At 37.2% G+C, this 25,883-nt stretch overlaps 1 protein-coding gene and 1 long non-coding RNA gene across 5 annotated transcripts in view; both read right to left on the bottom strand.

Moving 5' to 3' along the window:
• The window catches only part of sdk1a (sidekick cell adhesion molecule 1a), a 479,647-nt gene that overhangs the window by 53,163 nt on the left and 400,601 nt on the right, over positions 1–25,883 (bottom strand). For all 3 annotated transcript variants that reach the window (XM_067420064.1, XM_067420057.1, XM_067420048.1), the window contains 3 exons: positions 23,901–24,138; positions 21,332–21,447; positions 208–397 (listed from right to left, as the gene is read on the bottom strand). In XM_067420064.1, the coding sequence (XP_067276165.1) occupies positions 208–397; positions 21,332–21,447; positions 23,901–24,138 (544 nt within the window). The remainder of the gene's footprint in view (positions 1–207; positions 398–21,331; positions 21,448–23,900; positions 24,139–25,883) is intronic.
• LOC137053852 (uncharacterized) lies at positions 1,563–19,692 on the bottom strand. Of its 2 annotated transcripts, none has more exons than XR_010899953.1 (5): positions 19,467–19,692; positions 18,883–18,943; positions 18,637–18,785; positions 11,985–12,176; positions 1,563–2,952 (listed from the first exon to the last, which is right to left on the bottom strand). It is a non-coding gene; the product is annotated as an uncharacterized lncRNA (long non-coding RNA). The 2 variants fall into 2 exon arrangements; XR_010899952.1 differs by having other exon boundaries at positions 11,985–12,219.

Below are 25,883 nucleotides of genomic sequence, written 5' to 3' on the forward strand. Positions count from 1 at the left end.
TTATTTTCTGGTGTTATTTTTTAGCAAACCAGTCATTTAGCAACCTAACCAATGAGGTGACTATGTTGTTGTGTCAGTTGCATTAAAAATTCTGTGTTCCACAGAAAGAAAGAAAAAATACGGCGTTTTGAATGAAATGAAAGTGAATAAATAATGGCATCCTTTAAATGCCCAATGTGGTCTGACATGAAACAAATATATACCCACCATCATCCTTGGTCCTCTCCAGGACTGTGGGGCTGCTGAGTTGCCCATCGCCGATTCGTGTAAAAGCCAAAACTTGGATTTCGTACTGGACGTATTTACGCAGGTTCCTCAGCAAGACAGACTGCGTCAGATTCCCTTTAACCACGTTCACCTGTGCCTCCGAATCAGAGTCTTTCTCTTTGTACAGAACCTGGAAGAATAAGCATATTAAGCATGATTACAGCTCTCATCATGGTTGTGAGGTTTTGTGATTGTGACTGACTTTAATTTAAGATCACATTCAAATTGAAACACACAGGCGTGAAGTTGGTTCCTCTGGGTCTACTGTTCAGCAGGCTGAAATTTTTTTTGTTATGTTTTACCCCCATAAAGCCCCCTGTCTTAATTACTGTTGACTTTAAACCAGAGGAGCTTCTCTGAACATATGGGTACACATCAACTCATCTAACTGCAAATATTTATCTTTCTGCAAGGGTCAGACTTTCAATGAATGCATGAATGACCCAGCTCATTACTTAAAAAAAGAAACAGAAAGAAAAGCTTCTGGAACATGCTTTATAGGGCTTCTAAGTAAAAAAAAAAAAAGTATATTACAATGGTATTACATAACATAGAATGCATAAAAAGTTCAAATGATTATATAAAACTTTCTACTAACCTTTTCTTGATTATCAAGAAAATATAGTTTTGTTTTGTAAGATATATTTACACACACACACACACACACACACACACACACACACACACACACACACACACACACACCTATACGGGTTTATGTGGTTTATGAGGACACTTCAGCCCAAACCAGTTTTTTGGTGTATTACAGGGACACCCCTTTTCACTTGCTCTACAGTGATGTGGAGGGTATCAAAAATTTTGTTTTGAGCCAAACAACACAGATTTCTCTTCAGAATTTGTATACACACAACACAACTTATAATATTACCACCTGACAATATACATAATTATGAGGACACATAATTAAGTGTCTAAGCCCCGCCTATGAAAAAAAACGAAATTATAAGGACAGTGGATACACAACACACATAAATGACATTAATGTGTATTAGAGGGACAAACATGAATTAATGGGACATTGCAATACACAAACACAAACGTGAAGGCATTGTGCATTAAAAGGACACACCTGATTTATGAGGACAAATGAACACAGTACTGAGACTGCAAACACATCCTCACCTGTGGGTCATACTCCAACACACAACCATTCTAAACTATGATATTCTGATATCTCAATATGCAACTATGTCTTTTACACTATACTGCTATTTGTGTGATCACATGACCTTTAAACAGACATGAGGACATACGACAGTGCACACCTTCAGAGAACAAGAAGTTTATTAGTGCTCGTTTACAACATTACAGCTGTTGCCCTGACAATATTACATAAATCACAAGATACTTAAAACCTCTCATAAACATAATTAACAAAAATTGCTGAAAATAAATGAAAGGGTCCCCCCTCATGTTTTTTTCTAAACCTGTTTGAGTTTCTTTCTTCTGCTGAACACAAAGGAAGATATTTTGAAGAATGTGGGTGAGCAGACGGGTGACGGTAGCCATGAGTTCAATAGCACAGAAAAAACACTTCGGCAGACAATTTCAACATCCCTTTAAAGCTTTCAACAGAAGTTTAAGACATAGCCATACATTTGAACAAAACAGAATAAACAGCAGCGGCAACAGAAGAAAAAACAAACATGGGTAACACTTTAGAATAACGTTCAGTTATAAGTTTAGATGATGAACTAAATCATTTACAAAACATAACTATACATTCATTAATGATTAATAAGTGATATGCTAACCATTAACAAATGTGATGTTTATTATCAAAACAGATCAATAGTAGATGTTTGAGTTATTAGATGATGTACTATAATTAACACTTAAACATTATTGGAGTATTTATGTCAAACTTGTTTTAGTGTCATCTCAAACAATGGCTAATCTTGAACAAATGATGAACAGACTATTAGTAAATGATCAGTAATGTATTGATGAATCCAAGTTTTCAGCTGGTGTGTGTTCAACTGCACACACATGCTAAAGCAGCATCATTGAGAAGAGTCGTTCCAGTCAGGGGACTGCAGTGTGTTCTGAATCTCTGCAGTCCTCTGTGTGGGATCTGGGATAAAGTGAAGCGGTTTAATGTCCTCTGACACACACATCAGGTGATGAGCAGAAGTGTCAGAGGTCGAACCCTCACCGGTCAGCACTTACACTAGTGTTCAACACCTACTACAGGTGATGTGGAACTCATTTACAACTCTTTCTGCATCCCCTAATCTAAAGTGTACACTACAATTGTATACACATCACTTGTATATGAATATATGGTATAGCATTCCACTAAAAATGAATGAATGTATTAACCAATAACTTATAAATTACTTATAACTGAATTAACAAAACAGTCATAAAATGTTAGCATACTACTAAGTCATTTATGAATGTCATGTTTTGTAAATGATTAGTTCATCATTATCTAATAACTTATAAGTGACTTATAACTGAACATTATTATAAAGTGTTACCAAACATTTAGCAAGTTTCATGTAAGCGATAATCCCTGATTCCTGACAAAGGCTCGCTGTTTTGCTGAAGCCGGAGGCTCTGCAGTTTACCCGGTGAACTGTGCTCAGTTCTGCAGACTCCGCTGGAGGCCATATCTGCCGTTTTCTTCTTGCCTCGCCCCTTCAGAAGATTCAAGAATCCCTACAAAAGAGGAAAACAGATTCTTTAACCCATGGGGTGAAAACCACTTCCTTTTCTCCCAACTCGTCCCACTGTCCTCACCCTCATCTTTAGTCTAGAACTGATTAATAATCGGAGACAAAAGTGATGGGCTGCTGTTTGTTAAATACTTGTGTTTGTTGTGTGTGTGTGTGTGTGGCCTACACCTGGGTTATGAGGACATGTGTTTTGTGAGGACACGTGATTTATGAGGACATTCTCATAAGATGATGTTCCTGATGTTTGACTTGACTGAAGAACCTCAGTGTTGTGTGTGTGTATGTGTGGCTTACACCTGGGTTATGAGGACACATGATTTATGAGGACATTATCATAAGATGATGTTCCTGATGTTTGACCTGACTGAAGAACCTCAGTGTTGTGTGAGTGTGTGTGTGTGGCTTACACCTGGGTTATGAGGACACATGATTTATGAGGACATTATCATAAGATGATGTTCCTGATGTTTGACCTGACTGAAGAACCTTAGTGTTGTGTGTGTATGTGTGGCTTACACCTGGGTTATGAGGACACATGATTTATGAGGACATTATCATAAGATGATGTTCCTGATGTTTGACTTGACTGAAGAACCTTAGTGTTGTGTGTGTATGTGTGGCTTACACCTGGGTTATGAGGACACATGATTTATGAGGACATTATCATAAGATGATGTTCCTGATGTTTGACTTGACTGAAGAACCTTAGTGTTGTGTGTGTATGTGTGGCTTACACCTGGGTTATGAGGACACATGATTTATGAGGACATTATCATAAGATGGTGTTCCTGATGTTTGACTTGACTGAAGAACTTCAGTGTTGTGTGTGTATGTGTGTGTGTGTGACTTACACCTGGGTTATGAGGACACATGATTTATAAGGACATTCTCATAAGATGATGTTCCTGATGTTTGACCTGACTGAAGAACCTCAGTGTTGTGTGTGTGGCTTACACCTGGGTTATGAGGACACATGATTTATGAGGACATTATCATAAGATGATGTTCCTGATGTTTGACTTGACTGAAGAACCTCAGTGTTGTGTGTGTGTGTGTGTGGCTTACACCTGGGTTATGAGGACACATGATTTATAAGGACATTATCATAAGATGATGTTCCTGATGTTTGACTTGACTGAAGAACTTCAGTGTTGTGTGTGTATGTGTGGCTTACACCTGGGTTATGAGGACACATGATTTATGAGGACATTATCATAAGATGATGTTCCTGATGTTTGACTTGACTGAAGAACCTCAGTGTTGTGTGTGTGTGTGTGTGGCTTACACCTGGGTTATGAGGACACATGATTTATAAGGACATTCTCATAAGATGATGTTCCTGATGTTTGACCTGACTGAAGAACCTCAGTGTTGTGTGAGTGTGTGTGTGTGTGGCTTACACCTGGATTATGAGGACACATGATTTATAAGGACATTCTCATAAGATGATGTTCCTGATGTTTGACCTGACTGAAGAACCTCAGTGTTGTGTGAGTGTGTGTGTGTGTGGCTTACACCTGGGTTATGAGGACACATGATTTATAAGGACATTATCATAAGATGATGTTCCTGATGTTTGGCCTGACTGAAGAACCTCAGTGTTGTGTGAGTGTGTGTGTGTGTGTGGCTTACACCTGGATTATGAGGACACATGATTTATAAGGACATTATCATAAGATGATGTTCCTGATGTTTGACCTGACTGAAGAACCTCAGTGTTGTGTGTGTGTGTGGCTTACACCTGGGTTATGAGGACACATGATTTATGAGGACATTCTCATAAGATGATGTTCCTGATGTTTGACTTGACTGAAGAACCTCAGTGTTGTGTGTGTGTGAGTGTGTGTGTGTGGCTTACACCTGGGTTATGAGGACACATGATTTATGAGGACATTCTCATAAGATGATGTTCCTGATGTTTGACTTGATTGAAGAACCTCAGTGTTGTGTGTGTGTGAGTGTGTGTGTGTGGCTTACACCTGGGTTATGAGGACACATGATTTATGAGGACATTATCATAAGATGATGTTCCTGATGTTTTAGTTGACTGAAGAACCTCAGTGTTGTGTGTGTGTGTGGCTTACACCTGGGTTGTGAGGACAAGTAATTACGGGGATATGGAATAACATACTTGAACACAACTCATGGTTGACTCAAAGTGCTGTCCAATACACATGAAGACAAACATAATAGAAAGAGAATACAAACAATACAGTAGATAAGTTATACCTGGTTAAAAGCTAACCCTAACCCTAATTATATGTAGTAAAAAGTTATAGTTAACCTCTAGTCTGGCTAACCCTGACCCTGATCATAACAGAAGTAGGTAGTAATAGTTATAGTTAACCTCTAGTCTGGCTAACCCTAACCCTGATCATAACAGAAGTAGGTAGTAAAAGTTATAGTTAACCTCTAGTCTGGCTAACCCTAACCCTGATCATAACAGAAGTAGGTAGTAAAAGTTATAGTTAACCTCTAGTCTGGCTAACCCTGACCCTGATCATAACAGAAGTAGGTAGTAAAAGTTATAGTTAACCTCTAGTCTGGCTAACCCTGACCCTGATCTTAACAGAAGTAGGTAGTAGAAGTTATAGTTAACCTCTAGTCTGGCTAACCCTTACCCTGATCATAACAGACGTAGGTAGTAGAAGTTATAGTTAACCTCTAGTCTGGCTAACCCTAACCCTGATCATAACAGAAGTAGGTAGTAAAAGTTATAGTTAACCTCTAGTCTGGCTAACCCTGACCCTGATCATAACAGAAGTAGGTAGTAAAAGTTATAGTTAACCTCTAGTCTGGCTAACCCTAACCCTGATCATAACCAAAGTAGGTAGTAAAAGTTATAGTTAACCTCTAGTCTGGCTAACCCTAACCCTGATCATAACAGAAGTAGGTAGTAAAAGTTATAGTTAACCTCTAGTCTGGCTAACCCTGACCCTGATCATAACAGAAGTAGGTAGTAAAAGTTATAGTTAACCTCTAGTCTGGCTAACCCTGACCCTGATCTTAACAGAAGTAGGTAGTAAAAGTTATAGTTAACCTCTAGTCTGGCTAACCCTGACCCTGATCTTAACAGAAGTAGGTAGTAGAAGTTATAGTTAACCTCTAGTCTGGCTAACCCTGACCCTGATCTTAACAGAAGTAGGTAGTAGAAGTTATAGTTAACCTCTAGTCTGGCTAACCCTAACCCTGATCATAACAGAAGTAGGGCTGTTTCGAATGCCATTTTTTGAGCTTCGAAGCTTAGGTGGCAATCAATATCGAATATTCGAAGCTTCGGTGGGTGGGGCTAAATATATAATAATAGTGTCGGTTTGCATTTGTATCATCTTTCATGACTTCACGTTTCACTCTTCGGCATCGTAAATGTGTTGCGGCAGACCCAGTGGAGTGCAGTGTTGCATTTGGTGCAATATGATCAGGTGGCACACATTCTTTAAATATTAATAAACATTTAATAATCTTTTAAATAGAACAGTTTCCGGTACGCATTACACGGGGCAGGTTTATGCTCCGAAAACGGACAGTGCACAAGTGATACAAAACACAAAGTCTGTTGAGAGCAAGAACTTTAATAAGGTATTAATAACGAACCTTTCTTTAAAACAAATGAATCCCAAAACAGAAATTAAATTAGTAACACACAGTGATTTCAATGAACTGTAATAAATAAAGAACACGGTAGCATGCTTATAAACAGTTGAATAAGAATAAATGAATTGTTTTTAAAATGACACAAAATGTAATATATATTACAATTAGTTTTATTCTATATAAGGGATTTATTTTGTCTTATTCTGACTTTTTGTTAATTTAAATCTTTAAAATGCGCGATGCTTTTATTGAAAGCATGTTGTGGTGTTTTTTTAAATTTATTATTATTATTTCAAGCATGAGTGAGAATGAGTCCGCGACGGAAGTCACGTGTTGAAAAAAAAACCCCGAATTTTCGAATCTCAAAACTGAAAATCGAATGCCACCTCACCGAACGAATATTCGATTATTCTAGTACAGCCCTAAACAGAAGTAGGTAGTAAAAGTTATAGTAGACCTATAGTCTGGCTAACCCTAACCCTGATCATGACAGAAGTAGGTAGTAAAAGTTATTGTTAACCTATAGTCTGGCTAACCCTAACCCTGATCATGACAGAAGTAGGAAGTAAAAGTTATTGTTAACCTCTAGTCTGGCTAACCCTAATCCTGATCATAACAGAAGTAGGTAGTAAAAGTTATAGTAGACCTCTAGTCTGGCTAACCCTAACCCTGATCATAACAGAAGTAGGTAGTAAAAGTTATAGTAGACCTATAGTCTGTCTAACCCTAACCCTGATCATAACAGAAGTAGGTAGTAAAAGTTATAGTTAACCTCTAGTCTGTCTAACCCTAACCCTGATCATAACAGAAGTAGGTAGTAAAAGTTATAGTTTACCTCTAGTCTGTCTAATCCTAATCCTGATCATAACAGAAGTAGGTAGTAAAAGTTATAGTTAACCTCTAGTCTGGCTAACCCTGACCCTGATCATAACCAAAGTAGGTAGTAAAAGTTATAGTTTACCTCTAGTCTGGCTAACCCTTACCCTGATCATAACAGAAGTAGGTAGTAAAAGTTATAGTAGACCTCTAGTCTGGCTAACCCTGACCCTGATCATGACAGAAGTAGGTAGTAAAAGTTATAGTAGACCTCTAGTCTGGCTAACCCTAACCCTGATCATAACAGAAGTAGGTAGTAAAAGTTATAGTTTACCTCTAGTCTGTCTAATCCTAATCCTGATCATAACAGAAGTAGGTAGTAAAAGTTATAGTAGACCTCTAGTCTGGCTAACCCTAACCCTGATCATGACAGAAGTAGGTAGTAAAAGTTATAGTTAACCTCTAGTCTGTCTAACCCTAACCCTGATCATAACAGAAGTAGGTAGTAAAAGTTATAGTTTACCTCTAGTCTGGCTAACCCTGACCCTGATCATGACAGAAGTAGGTAGTAAAAGTTATAGTAGACCTCTAGTCTGGCTAACCCTAACCCTGATCATAACCAAAGTAGGTAGTAAAAGTTATAGTTTACCTCTAGTCTGGCTAACCCTTACCCTGATCATAACAGAAGTAGGTAGTAAAAGTTATAGTTTACCTCTAGTCTGGCTAACCCTTACCCTGATCATAACAGAAGTAGGTAGTAAAAGTTATTGTTAACCTATAGTCTGGCTAACCCTAACCCTGATCATGACAGAAGTAGGTAGTAAAAGTTATTGTTAACCTCTAGTCTGGCTAACCCTAATCCTGATCATAACAGAAGTAGGTAGTAAAAGTTATAGTAGACCTCTAGTCTGGCTAACCCTAACCCTGATCATAACAGAAGTAGGGAGTAAAAGTTATAGTAGACCTATAGTCTGTCTAACCCTAACCCTGATCATAACAGAAGTAGGTAGTAAAAGTTATAGTTTACCTCTAGTCTGGCTAACCCTGACCCTGATCATGACAGAAGTAGGTAGTAAAAGTTATAGTAGACCTCTAGTCTGGCTAACCCTAACCCTGATCATAACCAAAGTAGGTAGTAAAAGTTATAGTTTACCTCTAGTCTGGCTAACCCTTACCCTGATCATAACAGAAGTAGGTAGTAAAAGTTATAGTTTACCTCTAGTCTGGCTAACCCTTACCCTGATCATAACAGAAGTAGGTAGTAAAAGTTATAGTTAACCTCTAGTCTGGCTAACCCTAACCCTGATCATAACCAAAGTAGGTAGTAAAAGTTATAGTTAACCTCTAGTCTGGCTAACCCTTACCCTGATCATAACAGAAGTAGGTAGTAAAAGTTATAGTTAACCTCTAGTCTGGCTAACCCTAACCCTGATCATAACCAAAGTAGGTAGTAAAAGTTATAGTTTACCTCTAGTCTGGCTAATCCTAACCCTGATCATAACAGAAGTAGGTAGTAAAAGTTATCGTTAACCTATAGTCCGGCGGCCCGCCACATTCTAATCTGCCCCGATTTTACCAGATTTTAGTTTGACTGACAGATGCTTTGCCAAAGCAATTGAGTAAAACACAACTTCAAAGAAACTGAGAATGCTGAAAAATGTTAAAAAAAAATAATATGTTTGGTTTATTATGAAACTGATAATGAACCAAAAATTAAATTTTTTACATTGCTGAAATGAAATAAGTATTCTGTTTCTGCATATTTATGTAAAAGAGAAGCGCACACTTTGCTCATGCAAACAGCTTCTGATCTGGTGTTTTCAGCGTATCAGGTCACAGTAACACACACACACAACACTGAGGTTCTTCAGTCAAGTCAAACATCAGGAACATCATCTTATGATAATGTCCTCATAAATCATGTGTCATCATGACCCAGGTGTAAGCCACACACACACACACAACACTGAGGTTCTTCAGTCAAGTCAAACATCAGGAACATCATCTTATGATAATGTCCTCATAAATCATGTGTCCTCATAACCCAGGTGTAAGCCACACATACACACACAACACTGAGGTTCTTCAGTCAAGTCAAACATCAGGAACATCATCTTATGATAATGTCCTCATAAATCATGTGTCCTCATAACCCAGGTGTAAGCCACACACACACACAACACTGAGGTTCTTCAGTCAGGCCAAACATCAGGAACATCATCTTATGATAATGTCCTTATAAATCATGTGTCCTCATAACCCAGGTGTAAGCCACACACACACACACAAAACACTGAGGTTCTTCAGTCAAGTCAAACATCAGGAACATCATCTTATGAGAATGTCCTCACAAATCATGTGTCCTCATAACCCAGGTGTAAGCCACACACACACACAACACTGAGGTTCTTCAGTCAAGTCAAACATCAGGAACATCATCTTATGAGAATGTCCTCACAAATCATGTGTCCTCATAACCCAGGTGTTAGCCACACACACACATACACACACAACACTGAGGTTCTTCAGTCAAGTCAAACATCAGGAACATCATCTTATGATAATGTCCTCATAAATCATGTGTCCTCATAACCCAGGTGTAAGCCACACACACACATACACACACAACACTGAGGTTCTTCAGTCAAGTCAAACATCAGGAACATCATCTTATGAGAATGTCCTCATAAATCATGTGTCCTCATAACCCAGGTGTAAGCCACACACACACACAACACTGAGGTTCTTCAGTCAGGCCAAACATCAGGAACATCATCTTATGAGAATGTCCTTATAAATCATGTGTCCTCATAACCCAGGTGTAAGTCACACACACACACATACACACACAACACTGAGGTTCTTCAGTCAGGCCAAACATCAGGAACATCATCTTATGATAATGTCCTCATAAATCATGTGTCCTCATAACCCAGGTGTAAGCCACACACACACACACACACACAACACTGAGGTTCTTCAGTCAAGTCAAACATCAGGAACATCATCTTATGATAATGTCCTTATAAATCATGTGTCCTCATAACCCAGGTGTAAGCCACACACACACAACACTGAGGTTCTTCAGTCAAGTCAAACATCAGGAACATCATCTTATGATAATGTCCTCATAAATCATGTGTCCTCATAACCCAGGTGTAAGCCACACATACACACACAACACTGAGGTTCTTCAGTCAAGTCAAACATCAGGAACATCATCTTATGATAATGTCCTCATAAATCATGTGTCCTCATAACCCAGGTGTAAGCCACACACACACACAACACTGAGGTTCTTCAGTCAGGCCAAACATCAGGAACATCATCTTATGATAATGTCCTTATAAATCATGTGTCCTCATAACCCAGGTGTAAGCCACACACACACACAACACTGAGGTTCTTCAGTCAAGTCAAACATCAGGAACATCATCTTATGAGAATGTCCTCACAAATCATGTGTCCTCATAACCCAGGTGTTAGCCACACACACACATACACACACACAACACTGAGGTTCTTCAGTCAAGTCAAACATCAGGAACATCATCTTATGATAATGTCCTCATAAATCATGTGTCCTCATAACCCAGGTGTAAGCCACACACACACATACACACACAACACTGAGGTTCTTCAGTCAAGTCAAACATCAGGAACATCATCTTATGAGAATGTCCTCATAAATCATGTGTCCTCATAACCCAGGTGTAAGCCACACACACACACAACACTGGGGTTCTTCAGTCAGGCCAAACATCAGGAACATCATCTTATGAGAATGTCCTTATAAATCATGTGTCCTCATAACCCAGGTGTAAGTCACACACACACACATACACACACAACACTGAGGTTCTTCAGTCAGGCCAAACATCAGGAACATCATCTTATGATAATGTCCTCATAAATCATGTGTCCTCATAACCCAGGTGTAAGCCACACACACACACACACAACACTGAGGTTCTTCAGTCAAGTCAAACATCAGGAACATCATCTTATGATAATGTCCTTATAAATCATGTGTCCTCATAACCCAGGTGTAAGCCACACACACACACACAACACTAAGGTTCTTCAGTCAGGTCAAACATCAGGAACATCATCTTATGATAATGTCCTTATAAATCATGTGTCCTCATAACCCAGGTGTAAGCCACACACACACACTCACACAACACTGAGGTTCTTCAGTCAGGTCAAACATCAGGAACATCATCTTATGATAATGTCCTCATAAATCATGTGTCCTCATAACCCAGGTGTAAGCCACACACACACACACACAACACTGAGGTTCTTCAGTCAGGTCAAACATCAGGAACATCATCTTATGAGAATGTCCTTATAAATCATGTGTCCTCACAACCCAGGTGTAAGCCACACACACACACACACACACACACACACAACACTGAGGTTCTTCAGTCAAGTCAGACATCAGGAACATCTTCTTATGATAAGGTCCTCACAAAACGTGTAAGCCACACACACCTGACATACTGTGATGCATTTAAAGTCAGGAACATTACCTTGGATAATATGAATCTTTAAAATAATCTTACAAATGCTAAATAGGTTATGTAAAGTTTACAGTACCGTGCATTTCCTTGGCCACTCAGAATCGCCGTAATTGTGTGATATCTTCACCAGGACAGATGCTCCTTACAGCAAATAGGCAAACGTGAAGTTTTTCTATCCACACGGATCGTCTTCATCCAGTTGTTTGGATTCATATGTTCAGAGATTACAAGTCATCCAAAGGGAACTGTCATCTCGGGCTGATCAACACTAAATAAATGACAATTCAACTTTCAATTAAGAATTCTTATTCCTGTTAGACACAAAAAAAGACAATATTAGTGATGAAAATCTAATATCATCAAATATATTCTTTGTGATCACCAGTCATTTAATAGTTTAATAGCGTTTGGTATTAAGATGTGTTTTGGACGATCAGATCAAAAGTGGATGATGCTCAACACAGGTGTAAATGGGGTTTAAAACATTTTGAGCTTGTCAACTTTCAACCACTTCCAGAAGTTGGAAAACTCATTCGACCAGATTGCTTTCGTAGTGTAATGTCTGTGTGGTTGAATGTGTTCAAACAGTCACAAAAGACCGCCTGCTCTCCGCTGAATGACCTAATGTGGAAACTAGAGATGCTTCGATACCAGTATCGGTATCAGCCCAAAATACCAGAGAAAGATGAAATAAATGCATCTAATTAACAGAATATTAAACAAAATTAAATATCCATACTATAGCTGCTGTGCACAAGCTGATGAGTGAAACACGCAGAGTGGATTGAGCTGACGTTTTTCACAGACATCGCTGAAAATGATGGCCCATAATTACACAGACTTCTGTTTCATGCACTTGACTGCTAACCCACTCACCAGGACACATTTGGATTAAAAATACATTGTATATGCAAATAAAAAAAGGTTGAAGGTTACATTACATTTTAATATAAGATGTAAAATTTTTATTTGACATAAGAAGACACAGATATGACAGTTAATACATTTAAAAATACTGTTCACCTCTGACTTTATTGATCAGTTATTTTAGGGTTTGGATCTTCTCTTGAGTCTTTGACTAGGCTAGGCACTTCTTTAATGTATCAAACATGAAACAAAACGTAAAAACATAAAACGTTTTGTGACCAAATGTAAATAAATCGTTTTGATAAATCAGATATATCTAATCTGTAAAAATGCATGAAATGACCAGGTGTAAACATGCCCTTTAAGAACTCGAACGTTGATATAATTAGATTTTTGGCTGAGCTGGGTCCACCTTGTCACTGACAGGCGTTAACAGCTCACGATGAAAATGGCTGACGTGGTTTCTCAAGTTAGTGGTATTACCCCATGCACATTTTATTTGTGCGTGACATAATTTTCACACAGCACGTGTGTTCTCCAGGTCGTGCTTACCACCAGGTTGTTCAAAAAATCCGAAATGTGCCCAGATGTCTGCTTTTAAAATAGTTGGAGCATTTTTAACTACTCACACTCGTGTCTCGCCTCCCTCTGCCTTTGTATGCTACCGCGACAATGCACATACACGACAAATGATGGCAGAAAAGCGTCAGTACATTATAATAGGTTATGGTCTATTACTGAACTGATACCGAATCGTCCTTGTCTGCATCGCGATGCATCAAAAAAAACAAATAATTTCGACAGCCCAACTAGGCATGTTTCCTATTAATTGTCCTAGGAACCTCTAAGTTTATTTTAATTTTTGTGTATTTTGTATTACTCTATAATGTTGTAGTTGAAGGTTATTTAAAAATATACAAAACAGGCCAAAAGTTTGGACACGTTACTATGTGTAATGTTTTTGAAAGAAGTTTCTTCTGCTCATCAAGCCTGCATTTATTTGATCAAAAATACAGAACAAAAATTAATATTGTGATATATTATTACAATTTAAAATATTTGTTTTTCAATGTATTCTACTTTAAATGATCATTTATTTCTGTGATCAAAGCTGATTTTTCAGCATCGTTCCTCCAGTCTTCAGTGATCATGATCCTTCAGAAATCATTCTCATATTCTGATTTATTATGAGTGTTGGACACAGTTCTGCTCACTAATATATTTGATGAATAAAAGGTTCAAAAGAACTGCATTTATTCAAAATAAAAACATATTTTCAAATAATATAAATCTCCTTTACTATCACTTTTTATCAATTTAACACATCCTTGCTGAACAAAATTATTGATTTATTTAAAAAAAGAAATAAAAAAATTACTGACCAGTAGTGTATACTGTTGTTACAAAAGATTTCTATTTTTAAAACATTTGCTTCTTTTTTTTATTTTTATTTTTTTTACTTTTTATTCATCAAAGTATTATAAAAACATATCACAGGTTATTAAATATATTAGTGAGCAGAACTGTTTCCAACACTCATAATGAATCCTCATCTGAGAATGATTTCTGACGGATCGTGATCACTGAAGACTGGAGGAATGATCCTGAACATTCAGCTCTGATCACAGAAATAAATCATCATTTAAAGTAGAATAAATTGAAAAACAAATATTTTAAATTGTAATAATATATCACAATATTAATTTTTTTCTGTATTTTTGATCAAATAAATGCAGGGTTGATGAGCAGAAGAAACTTCTTTCAAAAACATTACAAATAGTAATGTGTCCAAACTTTTGGCCTGTACTATATATATATATGCAAATATAGGGAGTTACTTTCAAGTCCTGCCTCTTTTGTCATAAAATTAAGTTGTTATGGGGAAAAATAATGTCTAAAATAAAGTCTGGCCCACCAGGAATTTCAATGGGCCCACCCTGCATCTCAAAGCTGGAGCCGGGCCTGTGATACAGCAATAGCATGAACAGTGGAAGTAACTGTAGCTCCTATAATACAGTTTAACAGGCATAATTAGGCATGCAAATAACTGAAGGATATCTATTTGCTAAGCCAACTCAATTTGATTCATATTCTTTTGGTTTCTCTATTCATTATTTTTAAAAATGAAAAATGCAATGAAAATACAAGTTATTGGTACTATTGGTAAGTTGGAAGTTCGTTCTGGAAAAGTGGTATCAGTTCATCCCTAGCGTAAACATTACAGGACGTGTGCAAGACAGTCAGCTAATTACCCAAGTTACCCAAGAGAAAAAACGTAGAGCACAATGTTCTCTCTCACCATTTCTTGATTTCTGACACATTCACAGTGTTCGGCTGGTCTCCGGTCACGTTAATGTGTAAATTGCGTGAGATAATTTTTGTCCATTAGAACAAAAGACCCGAAAAAGCCCATACATTTACTCACCCATACACCCTCCCTTTGAAGAAATCAGGACAGAAGTGGTTGAAAATGAATAAAAGAGACTGACTAAAACACCAAGTGTAAACGGGAATGTGTGTCCCTCATCTACTCGAGATCCGATCGACCAAAACGCATCTTAATACCAGGTGTAAATTAGGGATGCACAATTTATTGCCACCATATCGTTATCATCCAATAAATGGACATTATTAATGTTAACGTTATCAATCCGATATGAAAATTATGCCGATATATATAAGCTGATAGATCATGTAATTTTCCTTCAGCTGAGACACTTCAGATGCGCAGTATTCATCATGATGGTTTTGAATTGCTTGATATGATTGGAATCACTTTTTTAAAAATGTAATGTAAGGGGGGGGCTTACATTAGCTTACATTGTTGCAGCCATTAAAATAGTTCAGTTTTGTTTTTAATGTCAAAGTAGTTATATTTTGTTTCGTTTCATTGTTAAGTTAATTTAGAAAAATGTTTAGAGCAATTTTTTGTTTGTTAAATTAAAGTTTACATTTTTTTAAGTGACGACCAAGTGGCCAGTGGCCAACAGTGAGTAAACCGCATGTTTAATCAATTTAGCCTCTCAAATCAACTATTGACTTGTCTTGCCTATAATAAAATCCATAGATTTAAAACACTTCAAGTATCACAATGTTAGTTAATTTAGCCTACTATAATATTACCTCCACATTAAAAAGGCATTTTTGACGAGCTGAGGCAGGCTGATGCTGCTCGCAACGGCACTCACAAACGAAACGAGCTTAACAATCTAAACAAATAAAAAAATAAAAGAACATGCAGTTTGTATTATACCTTACACCTCTGCAAAATGAATATAAATCAGATCTTAAATTCCCGCGGTATAGCCTATATTTAACGGAGTTCACAGCAACGAAAGCAAAAGATTCAAGATGCATTTTATTCAGCAGCTCAAAGACCGCAAAATGAAAGAGCGAAGCACTGGTAAGATCATTTATTAATTTTTATTGAAGATGATTGTGTTTTTGAGCATCTAAGACTTAGACTACGACCATTTGCGTTGGCTTGCTTTACTCATTTGCGGCGATGCGTGTTGCAGCTCCATCATATCTATCTGACTACAACCTATAGCCCATAACACGCTCTCACACACGTTTATTATTTAACCATTTGCCAGGAGTAAAATTTACACGTGGTTTAAGATACCTGGTCAGAGAAAATGAATGAAGAAATCATTTGTAAAAAGGCCCTAACTCTACCAGCTGCTGAAGAAACGCGCGCTGCTGCTGGCGCTGGACTCTTTAACCCTGAGCGAGCATGTCTTGACAGTCGAGTAAGCTATCATGGTCTCATGATGTTTCCACCAGTGCAGCACATCTCATTGTTCCTTTTAATTAATCAAATAAATATAAAACAAATGAGAAGCCTAAAAAGGTCCGAAGCCCGGCCCACATTTAGGTATGACGTGAAAATTATCCCGAAGTCCGGCCCTAGGGGCGTAAAAAAGTCGGGCTCTGCTCTAGTGTGAATCTAGGTTCTATTGTTGAGCTGTACTGTATGTTCTGCTGTTTGCACAATAAAATAAAAACGTGAAAAAAGTATTTTTAACGGGTCACAGATACTCGTCGGTTGTATTTTTATGTAATGCTAAGTCAATATTATAATCGTATCAGTTAACTGTTAATAATCGATTAATAAGCATCGCTTGTCGGTCGGGAAAATTAACCGAAATGAGCATCCCTAGTAGAGAGGTTTATATAAAGGGGTTTGAGTGATCAATTATCAGTATTTACATTTCTCTCCGATACGGCAGGAAATTAATGTGGAGGATTTGAACTGTGAAGATGATTGACAGCAGTTTAAACTGTGATATGATGCACATAACTAAGCAACAGAGTCCGTTAAAGATAATAAAGTAGTATGTCCCAAAACTTGCATACTCTTCTGCTACACACTCAAAAGTATATACTTTTGTTCACAAAAAGAGTTTACTTTTAGGACGTAGTATAAGTAGGCGAATTGGGACGCAGCGTATGTCTTTTGGAATTAAAGTGCGCAGTGATCTGCCTTGAAACTCGAGCTGGCGCCGGCTGTTCTTCCCTGCCAAAAAACAGAATGGGTCACGTGACCTCCAGAGCTCTATAGGATGCGTTTGGTTGAGTTAATTAACGTTGGAGTAAAGCGCTTTATAGTACCGTTGATCATCTTTAGCTTCAGCACGTACTGCTCAAACAGTGATGCACAACATTAATAACTACTGGGACTGTCCTATACATAACATTACACTGAGAACACTCTTGTAATAAAATGCTGTTAATTCTTTGGGATTAGCTGTTGTGTTTCAGTGCGTTGTTGCAGAAGGGCAATTCTACAACAGGAGTTACACAGATTAGCATGTAACTTAGTCAAAGCTTCACTTGAGCATTTGCGTAATTTTTTGCAGATATAAGCAATATAGCGTGTTTCATTGAGTTAATAACCCGCAGCACATCATTGTACGAGTGATCATCTTAATCTTTAGCGCACGCTCTGTAGCAATGCACAACATTAATAACATATGATTGGGGTTGTCATATTACATTATAATAGTATACACTAATGTAATAAGTTGTAAAGTCTTCGGGTTTAGTTGTTGTGTTTCATAGGAAGAGCGCTATTCTGACTACATAACTTAGATCATCTGTGTGTGATTTTGTGCAAATATAAGTTGCAATACCATGTTGATTTTGTTCAAATATCTGCATTATCGTATACAGGATGTGTTCTGTTGAGTAAATAACCTGGTAGCAACGTGGAGACTTATCCATGGCACATGCATTTTGATTCTTTATAGCCTAAGTCATGCTGGCCAATGACTTGTTTGCATTATTTAGTTTTTTTTTTTTTTTTTTGTTAGGCAGTGGGTGTTTTTGGTAACACTTTACAATGAGGTCTCATTTGTTAATGCATTAACTAACATGAACTAATATAAAGCAATAACCTTTGTTAATGGTAGTTATGTTGAATGAAAATGTTGAGATTAACATGAACTAAGGTTCATAAATCCTGTAGAAGCATTATTCATTCATTGGTGGATCATGTTAACTGATGATAATAAAATCAAATCTTATTGTACAATTTGTTTTATTATCCAGAATTGGCCATAGGAGTGTAAAACTAATTTTAAAAGTTAAGGAATCTTACACTAGTACAAACTGTACTCCATATGTTTGATTTCTGTTAAAGTGCTTGGGATATGGCTTTTTTTTTTATGGTGAGCCTTTAGTTTTTGTAATCAGGTGCTCAAAGTATATAAAAATTTGTATTTAGGTATAGGTCAATATATTGGTTATCGGCTTTCTGATATAAATTATTATCATTATCGGGCAAAATGTTCATATCGGTGCATCCCTATTGTAAACAGGGCCATAATTACAAACTTACATACACATCAAACACTTACCAGAGGAGTTTTCCATCATAATGAAGCTCAAAGATGAACACTTTCAGAGCGTCATAAAGATATGTTCTTTGCCTCCGCTCTCATTCTTCTTTGCTTATGAGTCTCGTCTGTATTCCAGCAGGAAATCTGCCTTCTCAAACTCAGTACAACTGAACAACAGAAGAAAAACATCACTGTAAACAACATATGTATCTGGCACAGCTTTATTAAACAAAATATTTTCACTTAAACTTAGCTCTATCAGACCATTCTCTCTTCTGAAGGGAAAACTGTACAGCCTCCTCCAGCGCATTATCTGATGTGTCTGCTGTCATAAAGAAAAACATCTATAATTATGACCATTGCATTTAATTTAACATTATTCAGCAAGATTGTTTTCATTATAAACATTAATACTTACAGTTCTATTGGTACAGAGTATATTTTATTACATTCAGGAGGAATAAAAGCATATATTGATTTCCTAGTTTCTTAAAAATGATAATAATAGTAACTTTAAACCGAGCTAACATTAAACTACAGTACTATTTACAGTAGCATGTCAGGATACTTTATCCCCTTCACAGATTGTAGTCATGACAACGCATTGTTACGATGGCTAGACTGATGTATGTGCTCAAAATAAGTTATTTACAATTATATTGGAATCTAAAACAAGTTAAATATGACAAGCATCTCTGATTCTCTGGGATCAGAATGACTCTATGCTAGCCCTGTTAGCATCAGGTGCTAGGTGCTTTCTGACTGTAAAACGAGCAGATAATAGCTTATAAAACACACACAAACAAGCCAAAATGAGCCACAAGCGATTAAACAGCAGATTAACTTACCTTTCTTTTAATAGTTGCTTCAAACAGGTCCAAATCACAGAAGTTTTCTCAGGTGGTTTCAATCCGGTCCAAACAGGAAATTAACCGATTATATGATATTATAATATATTTAAGGATTACATTTCATCGAGGGATCACTCTACGTTAAAAAATATATTTGACAGTTCATCAATTGTAGACAATAATGCTTAAATAATGAGTAAATTACATAAATCCACTTGTATAAGGAAATTAGATGTACACACTGGATCTGAGAAATTCCGACATTATGAGGACTTCAGGCGGTCAGCCAATCAGAAGCTCCGATTCCTTACACGAGAGTGAATATTTATGAGGGGTGCAGTACCGCAGACCCACGTCCAGGGGCGCTGCTCGATACACAGCTGATACACAAAATCAGGTCTATGTGAATTATAAGGACTTTAGCTGAAATTCTGGATTTTAGCTCCCCCTATGTATAGAAACACTTCTACACTGTTAGAATTATGAGGACATCGGCCCTGTCCTCATAATTCAAAATGTCCTCATAATGTGGCGTGTATTCAGGTGAAATGTCCCCGTAATACACATAGGCGCACACACACACACACACACACACACACACACACACACACACACACACACACACACACACACACACACACACACACACACACACACACATGTTTGTTTTTGTGAATTGTGGGGACATTCCATAGGCGTAATGGGTTTTATACTGTACAAACCGTATTGTCTATCCCCTTACACTGCCCCTGCCCCTAAACCTACCCATCACAGGAAACATTCTGCATTTTTACTTTTTAAAAAAAACTCCTCCTGTATGATTTATAAGCATTTTGAAAAGTGGGGACATGGGGTAATGTCCTGATATGTCACCATTTTCTGTAATACCTGTGTCATACACATGTTATTATACACATTTTTGTCCTGGTATGTCACAAAAACAAGCACACACACACACACACACACGCTGATTCATGAACGTTTGAATCTTTATTTGAGGTTTGAAAACAAATGCGGAAGAGAAGACAATGCTAAATAAAGTTGTAGTTTTTGTTATTTTTGGACCATAGTGTATTTTCGATGCTTCAAGAGATTCTAATCAACTAACTGATGTCACATATAGATTACTTTGATGATGTTTTTATTCCCTTTCTGGACATGGACAGTATAGTGTGCATACACTTAGATAGGCTGTCGGACTAAATATAAAATATCTTAAATTGTGTTCCGAAGATGAACGGAGGTCTTACGGGTGTCGAACGAAGAGATAATCAGTGTCATTCACTTCACCTGTCAGTGGTTATAATGTTATGACTGATCCTGTATATACAGTGCATCCGAAAGTATTCACAGCACTTCACTATTTTATTATGTTGCAGCTCTTATTTCAAAATGGATTAAATTAATTTGTCATAATGTTATGCCTGTGTATCAGTGTGTATCAGTGTATACACTGTGTATCAGTGTATATATACACATTTGTTTTTTACATAAATACATTTTGAGGTTTTATTTTTAAGATTAAGTAGTAGAGCTGCAATGAGTAGCTATTATAGGAAATGTTGACTTTCAGTGCAGAGTAAAAACAATGCCTCCTCTTCTCAAGTGAAAAAAACATCAAATCTTGCATGTCATTTCATCATACAGGACAATGTTCAAGGGGTCAGTCATACATGAGGAAAAAAAACGTCATTTCTGAGATGCTTATTATACTGAGCCAAGGGCTCCCTCAGCAAACATTATTTCAAAGTACCTCAGTGCACTACTTGACATCAATCGGAGGTCATTTTCATTTGTGTAAAATCAAAAAGAAATGTAAAAAAACAAAACAACAACAGAGAGCTATTCTCACAAGTTAGCACCTTGTATCCGAGGATATTGCCATTCTGCTCATGCTCAGGAACAGGGCCCCAGGTTACCAGGATGCGACTGGAGCTCATGGCCTCCGCCGTAACATTTTCCGGAGCCCCTGATGGCACTACACAAACAGACAAAGACAAATCACACTCTCTTATCGCACAGTGCCTTAACACACGGCCTTGAGTACTGAGTAAACTCACGTGGATTAGTCACCTGTCCAATGTCATGGGGAGAAAAGAAAGCAAACAGCATTAGCGTGCAAGCAGCAAACAAGAGTGTGAGCGTGAGGAGACAGTGAACAGACCAATAAAAGACAGACAAACATTTAGCACAAGGCATTACATGAGGCAGCACAGCCAGCCCAGAACGTACCTATATGTGGGCTGCTAGCCACACAATTACATAATGACTCCCTCTGCACAAAAACGTAATTTTCTGATAACGGTCACCCAAGTGCAGCTTTCCAAATGACTAATAATGTTCAAGTGTGCAATTTCTGAACCACTAGTGGCACCAAATGGAATTGCAATATGTTTGATTGGCACAGCTAGGTTGCTCATAACAGCACTGACACTGATTTATTTATTCATTACTTGACCATTTGAGTTGAGATAGGAGGGAATCAGAAGGAATCAGACTTGTGTGTGTTGTTCCATGTCAGACCGGGGTGGGGAGTGGAGGTGGTGGATTGGCACAAATAGTCTATCAATAAGGAAAAATAAGTTTGCCTTTTAGAACAATTTTAAACTTTTCTTGGGTTAAATTATATTTGCTTACATTCATTAATATTCACTTGTGTGTGCTTATGTAAGTATCTTCAAAAATATTAGGATTTAAGTTATAACCGTTTTAAAATTTCACATTTAAAGAAATCTAGTGTTTGATCATGTCTAAATATGTATTCAAATGCAAAACTAAAAAATAAGTAAGCAGTTATGATCTGCAATACTTTTTTTGAGCAACTAGACTAGATACATGCATATTTATTAAAGAGCCAATCAAGCACCTAGTGGGTAAAGGGATTACAAATTAAAATTATTTTTTTTCCAACCACAAAATGACTGTCATTTGCCTTTATATCACTGATCTGTCCACATTGTCACTATATGATGATTTGAAATGAGCTGATAACATCACTGTTTTCTCCAGAGTGATTGCATAGCCGAATTACATTTTGTTGTGATATTTTCCTGTTTAACACTGTAAAGCTGCTTTAACTAAAATATAGAACATTTATGCAATTGAAAAATATTTAAGGTGTATGGTCACATTTGACCACCAATAAGTATGAGTTATTAGTAAGGAATACCTAAGGGCTAAATCCATGAAAAACATAAACATTAATGTTAACAATGTTGCATCTCAATCACTTTCCATAATAAATATTATACTGTAAATATGGCTGACGTAATAATCAATGCACACTATGCTGTACTGTTGCCCTGCTGCAAATAACTGTATAGTGAAGGGGCTGTCTATCCACTTAATACATTTTGACAGTGCTGGTTTGTTTGGAACTATTGAGAGCTCCATGAAACATGTGACTGCGTGCGTCGCCACGAGATAAAAGCATTTTCAACGGGTTATGCCATATTAAGTGCGCCAATACCCTATTTATTGTTTGAATTTCATATTAAAAATTAAAAGCTTAGACTTTGTTTCATGCCACATGCAGGTTTGGCAGTTTGGTGTGAGATTTACTATGTATTACTTGGTCGAATGGAACAGACCTTGTGTGTGTGTGTGTGTGGGTGTGTGTGTGTGTGTGTGTGTGTGTGAGAGAGAGAGAGAGAGAGAGAGAGAGAGAGAGAGAGAGAGAGAGAGAGAGAGAGAGAGAGAGAGAGAGAGAGAGAGTGAGTGACAAGGAGACGGAGGGAGAGCAGGGAAAGGAAATGCCACTGAATGAATACGCTGCATACGTGTTTTAAATAGCGTAAAAAAAGAAAAGAATGAATAACAAAATGCAATATGTGGCAGCCGGTGTTGATTCTGTGGCGCAATGCCATGAATTAGTCTATGTGTGGAAACACTGCATTTCTTTAGACTTGGGATAGCAACCACGACAACACACTAGCAACACCCTGCAAACAGCCCACAAAACCATTGCAATAGCATTTTGTGCAGACTTTTGCATGTTTAAACATCGTTCTCATTGTCTTCAAATATATAAACAATTCAGTGTAATATCACCAGTGACAAAGAAATGACACATTTCACCTTTAAATGCCAGATTTTAGGATTTTCTGCTGCAGTCATTTGGGGCCATAAATCTTTCTTGCGTGCATTTTGCAGAAAGTAACGGTAAAGATAAGTAGCGACACTAGGCCAGCCAATCACCTTGCTTCTTATCTGCAGTGTAGGCATGCATTCAGAGCAGCTCTCAAACCAGACAGATTGAGGGTGTTGTGAGGGGCTGTTATGTGATTCAATAAAGGAAATAAAATTCAATTTGCCAACCACCTGTTTACATTTGAGAATATGATTATCCTGAGAATGGAAGATGCTCTCTGCATCACAGTGGCAAATATGTCTCAGTATCACATGGGTATCAACCAATCTGGATGTCCTCACCTGACTCCCGCGTACGACCCTTTACGGTCTCACTCCAGGGTCCGGGGCCTATGGAATTAAAGGCCTGGATCTGCAGCTGGTACTCCGTCCACTCCTCCAGGCCCTCCAGGGTGATCTCCCTTTCCAGTCTGTCGTTCACCAATCGAGTGCTGGCTTCACCCCGCATGTCCGCTCGCAACACTTTGACTCTGTAGCCCACGCTCTCTGGGTTCCCGTTGTACTCGGTCTCTGGCAGTGGCTGCCGGGAAAACATCAGACACTTAGAATAAGTCAACAGAATTACTGACGGAGATGTTGCTTAACAAAGTTTTGATTTCATGATCAGTTATAAAGAGGGGGAAAAAAGATGCATCATGATCACATATATTAGACAATAAATGACAAGAAAGATATTCACAGTATATCTTAGTACTGAACCGCCGTATAAAAGATTAATAATTTATATTCACAAAGATAATTATGCAACATTTGATACTCACTGAACTGAACGCACAGTTATACTCATTATATACTTTAGTTATAGCAACAAATATTTTATTCATTCATATATATTTAAACAAATAAATGTTTATCTTAGTGGATAAACACTATTGAGATACTGTCTCATAATATCTTATATTATGAGATACTAACATAATATATAGTGGTTAGTGGTATTTTACACTTTTTTGTAAGAGATTAAAACATTTATTCAGTAAGGATGCATAAAATTGATAATGAGCAGCAAATCAGCATATTAGCATGATTTCTGAAGTATCATGTGACACTGAAGAATGGAGTAATGCTGACATTTTTGCAAAATTGACTTTTGCTGATATTGAGGTTGGATACGGGTAGAGTTAGGGACAGGTGAGGTGGTATGGGTCAGTTTAAGGGTAGGGTCAGGTGTAAGGGAAGTGCCAACTGTGTAACTACAAATTTAACTACAGAAATGATTTACAGACGTAATTACATGCAGGTATTTATTTTACATTTAATTACAATGTTAAAACATGTATGCACATAATAAGGGCATTGTATCAAATGATTAATTAAAATGTCAGTACATAGTAATTAAGGCCACCTAATTTAAAGTGGGTCTGAAAATCGTACACCCTAAACTTACTGTATGATCAGTATTGTATGCTTCAAAATGTTTAAACATTAGATTTTTGTCATTTGGAACAGTATCTTCAATTAAAATATTTTCCTTGACTAAAATGATATGCCTTTTCAGTCAGGGTGAAATGGACTAAAAATAAACAATATGATGAAATATAAACTAAATTGAAAGAGCTTTAAAAAAAAGAAGAACAAAAAAGTATAAATAAACAGTGTGGCCTCATAACACGCAGTCTCAGCAAAGTCCTGAACATTGCTAATGCAAGCACACTGAGCTCAGCCTAACCCAATTAAATATACATGCTCCTATAAATCTCATATTTATATTTAATACGCATATTTAATAATGCTTCATCATTTACGTGCCCAAAAAAAATCAACTAAATTATTTTGAGTGGGTGCCAAAAGGTAAGTGAGATGTCACAAACTGGCAAAACATCAGCTCTCGTGTGCTTTTAATTTGACAGGTAAAGAGCTTCAATCTGAGAAACTCAATTTAGGCACTAGCTCTCACATGTCAGCAGTCTTTATATCAGGTGAAAATCGATAAGATGTCTAAAACACCCTGCTTTCAACATCCTAGGCTGAATTCATGTGTGATACAAGATAATGACAGCCTGTCAGAACACTATGGCTAAAAGTTGCAATGTAATAGCTTCCTTGAACCTGTTTTTGCCATTCCAACCTCTGTGAAAGAAAATAAAAAAATCAAGGCCCTGAATTATTGAATGAAGACAATTTAATATAATGCACTTGGACTTTATATTTCCCAGTGTATATGAAACTGCTGAATTATACATATTAGGATATGTTTACACAACAACGATGTACTAAAAATGGAAAAAGTTTTTTAGGGTATAGATGTCTTTGTGTTGAAGATCC

This window comes from Pseudorasbora parva, chromosome 2 (assembly GCF_024679245.1).
Source record: "Pseudorasbora parva isolate DD20220531a chromosome 2, ASM2467924v1, whole genome shotgun sequence".
Lineage (NCBI taxonomy): Eukaryota > Metazoa > Chordata > Actinopteri > Cypriniformes > Gobionidae > Pseudorasbora > Pseudorasbora parva.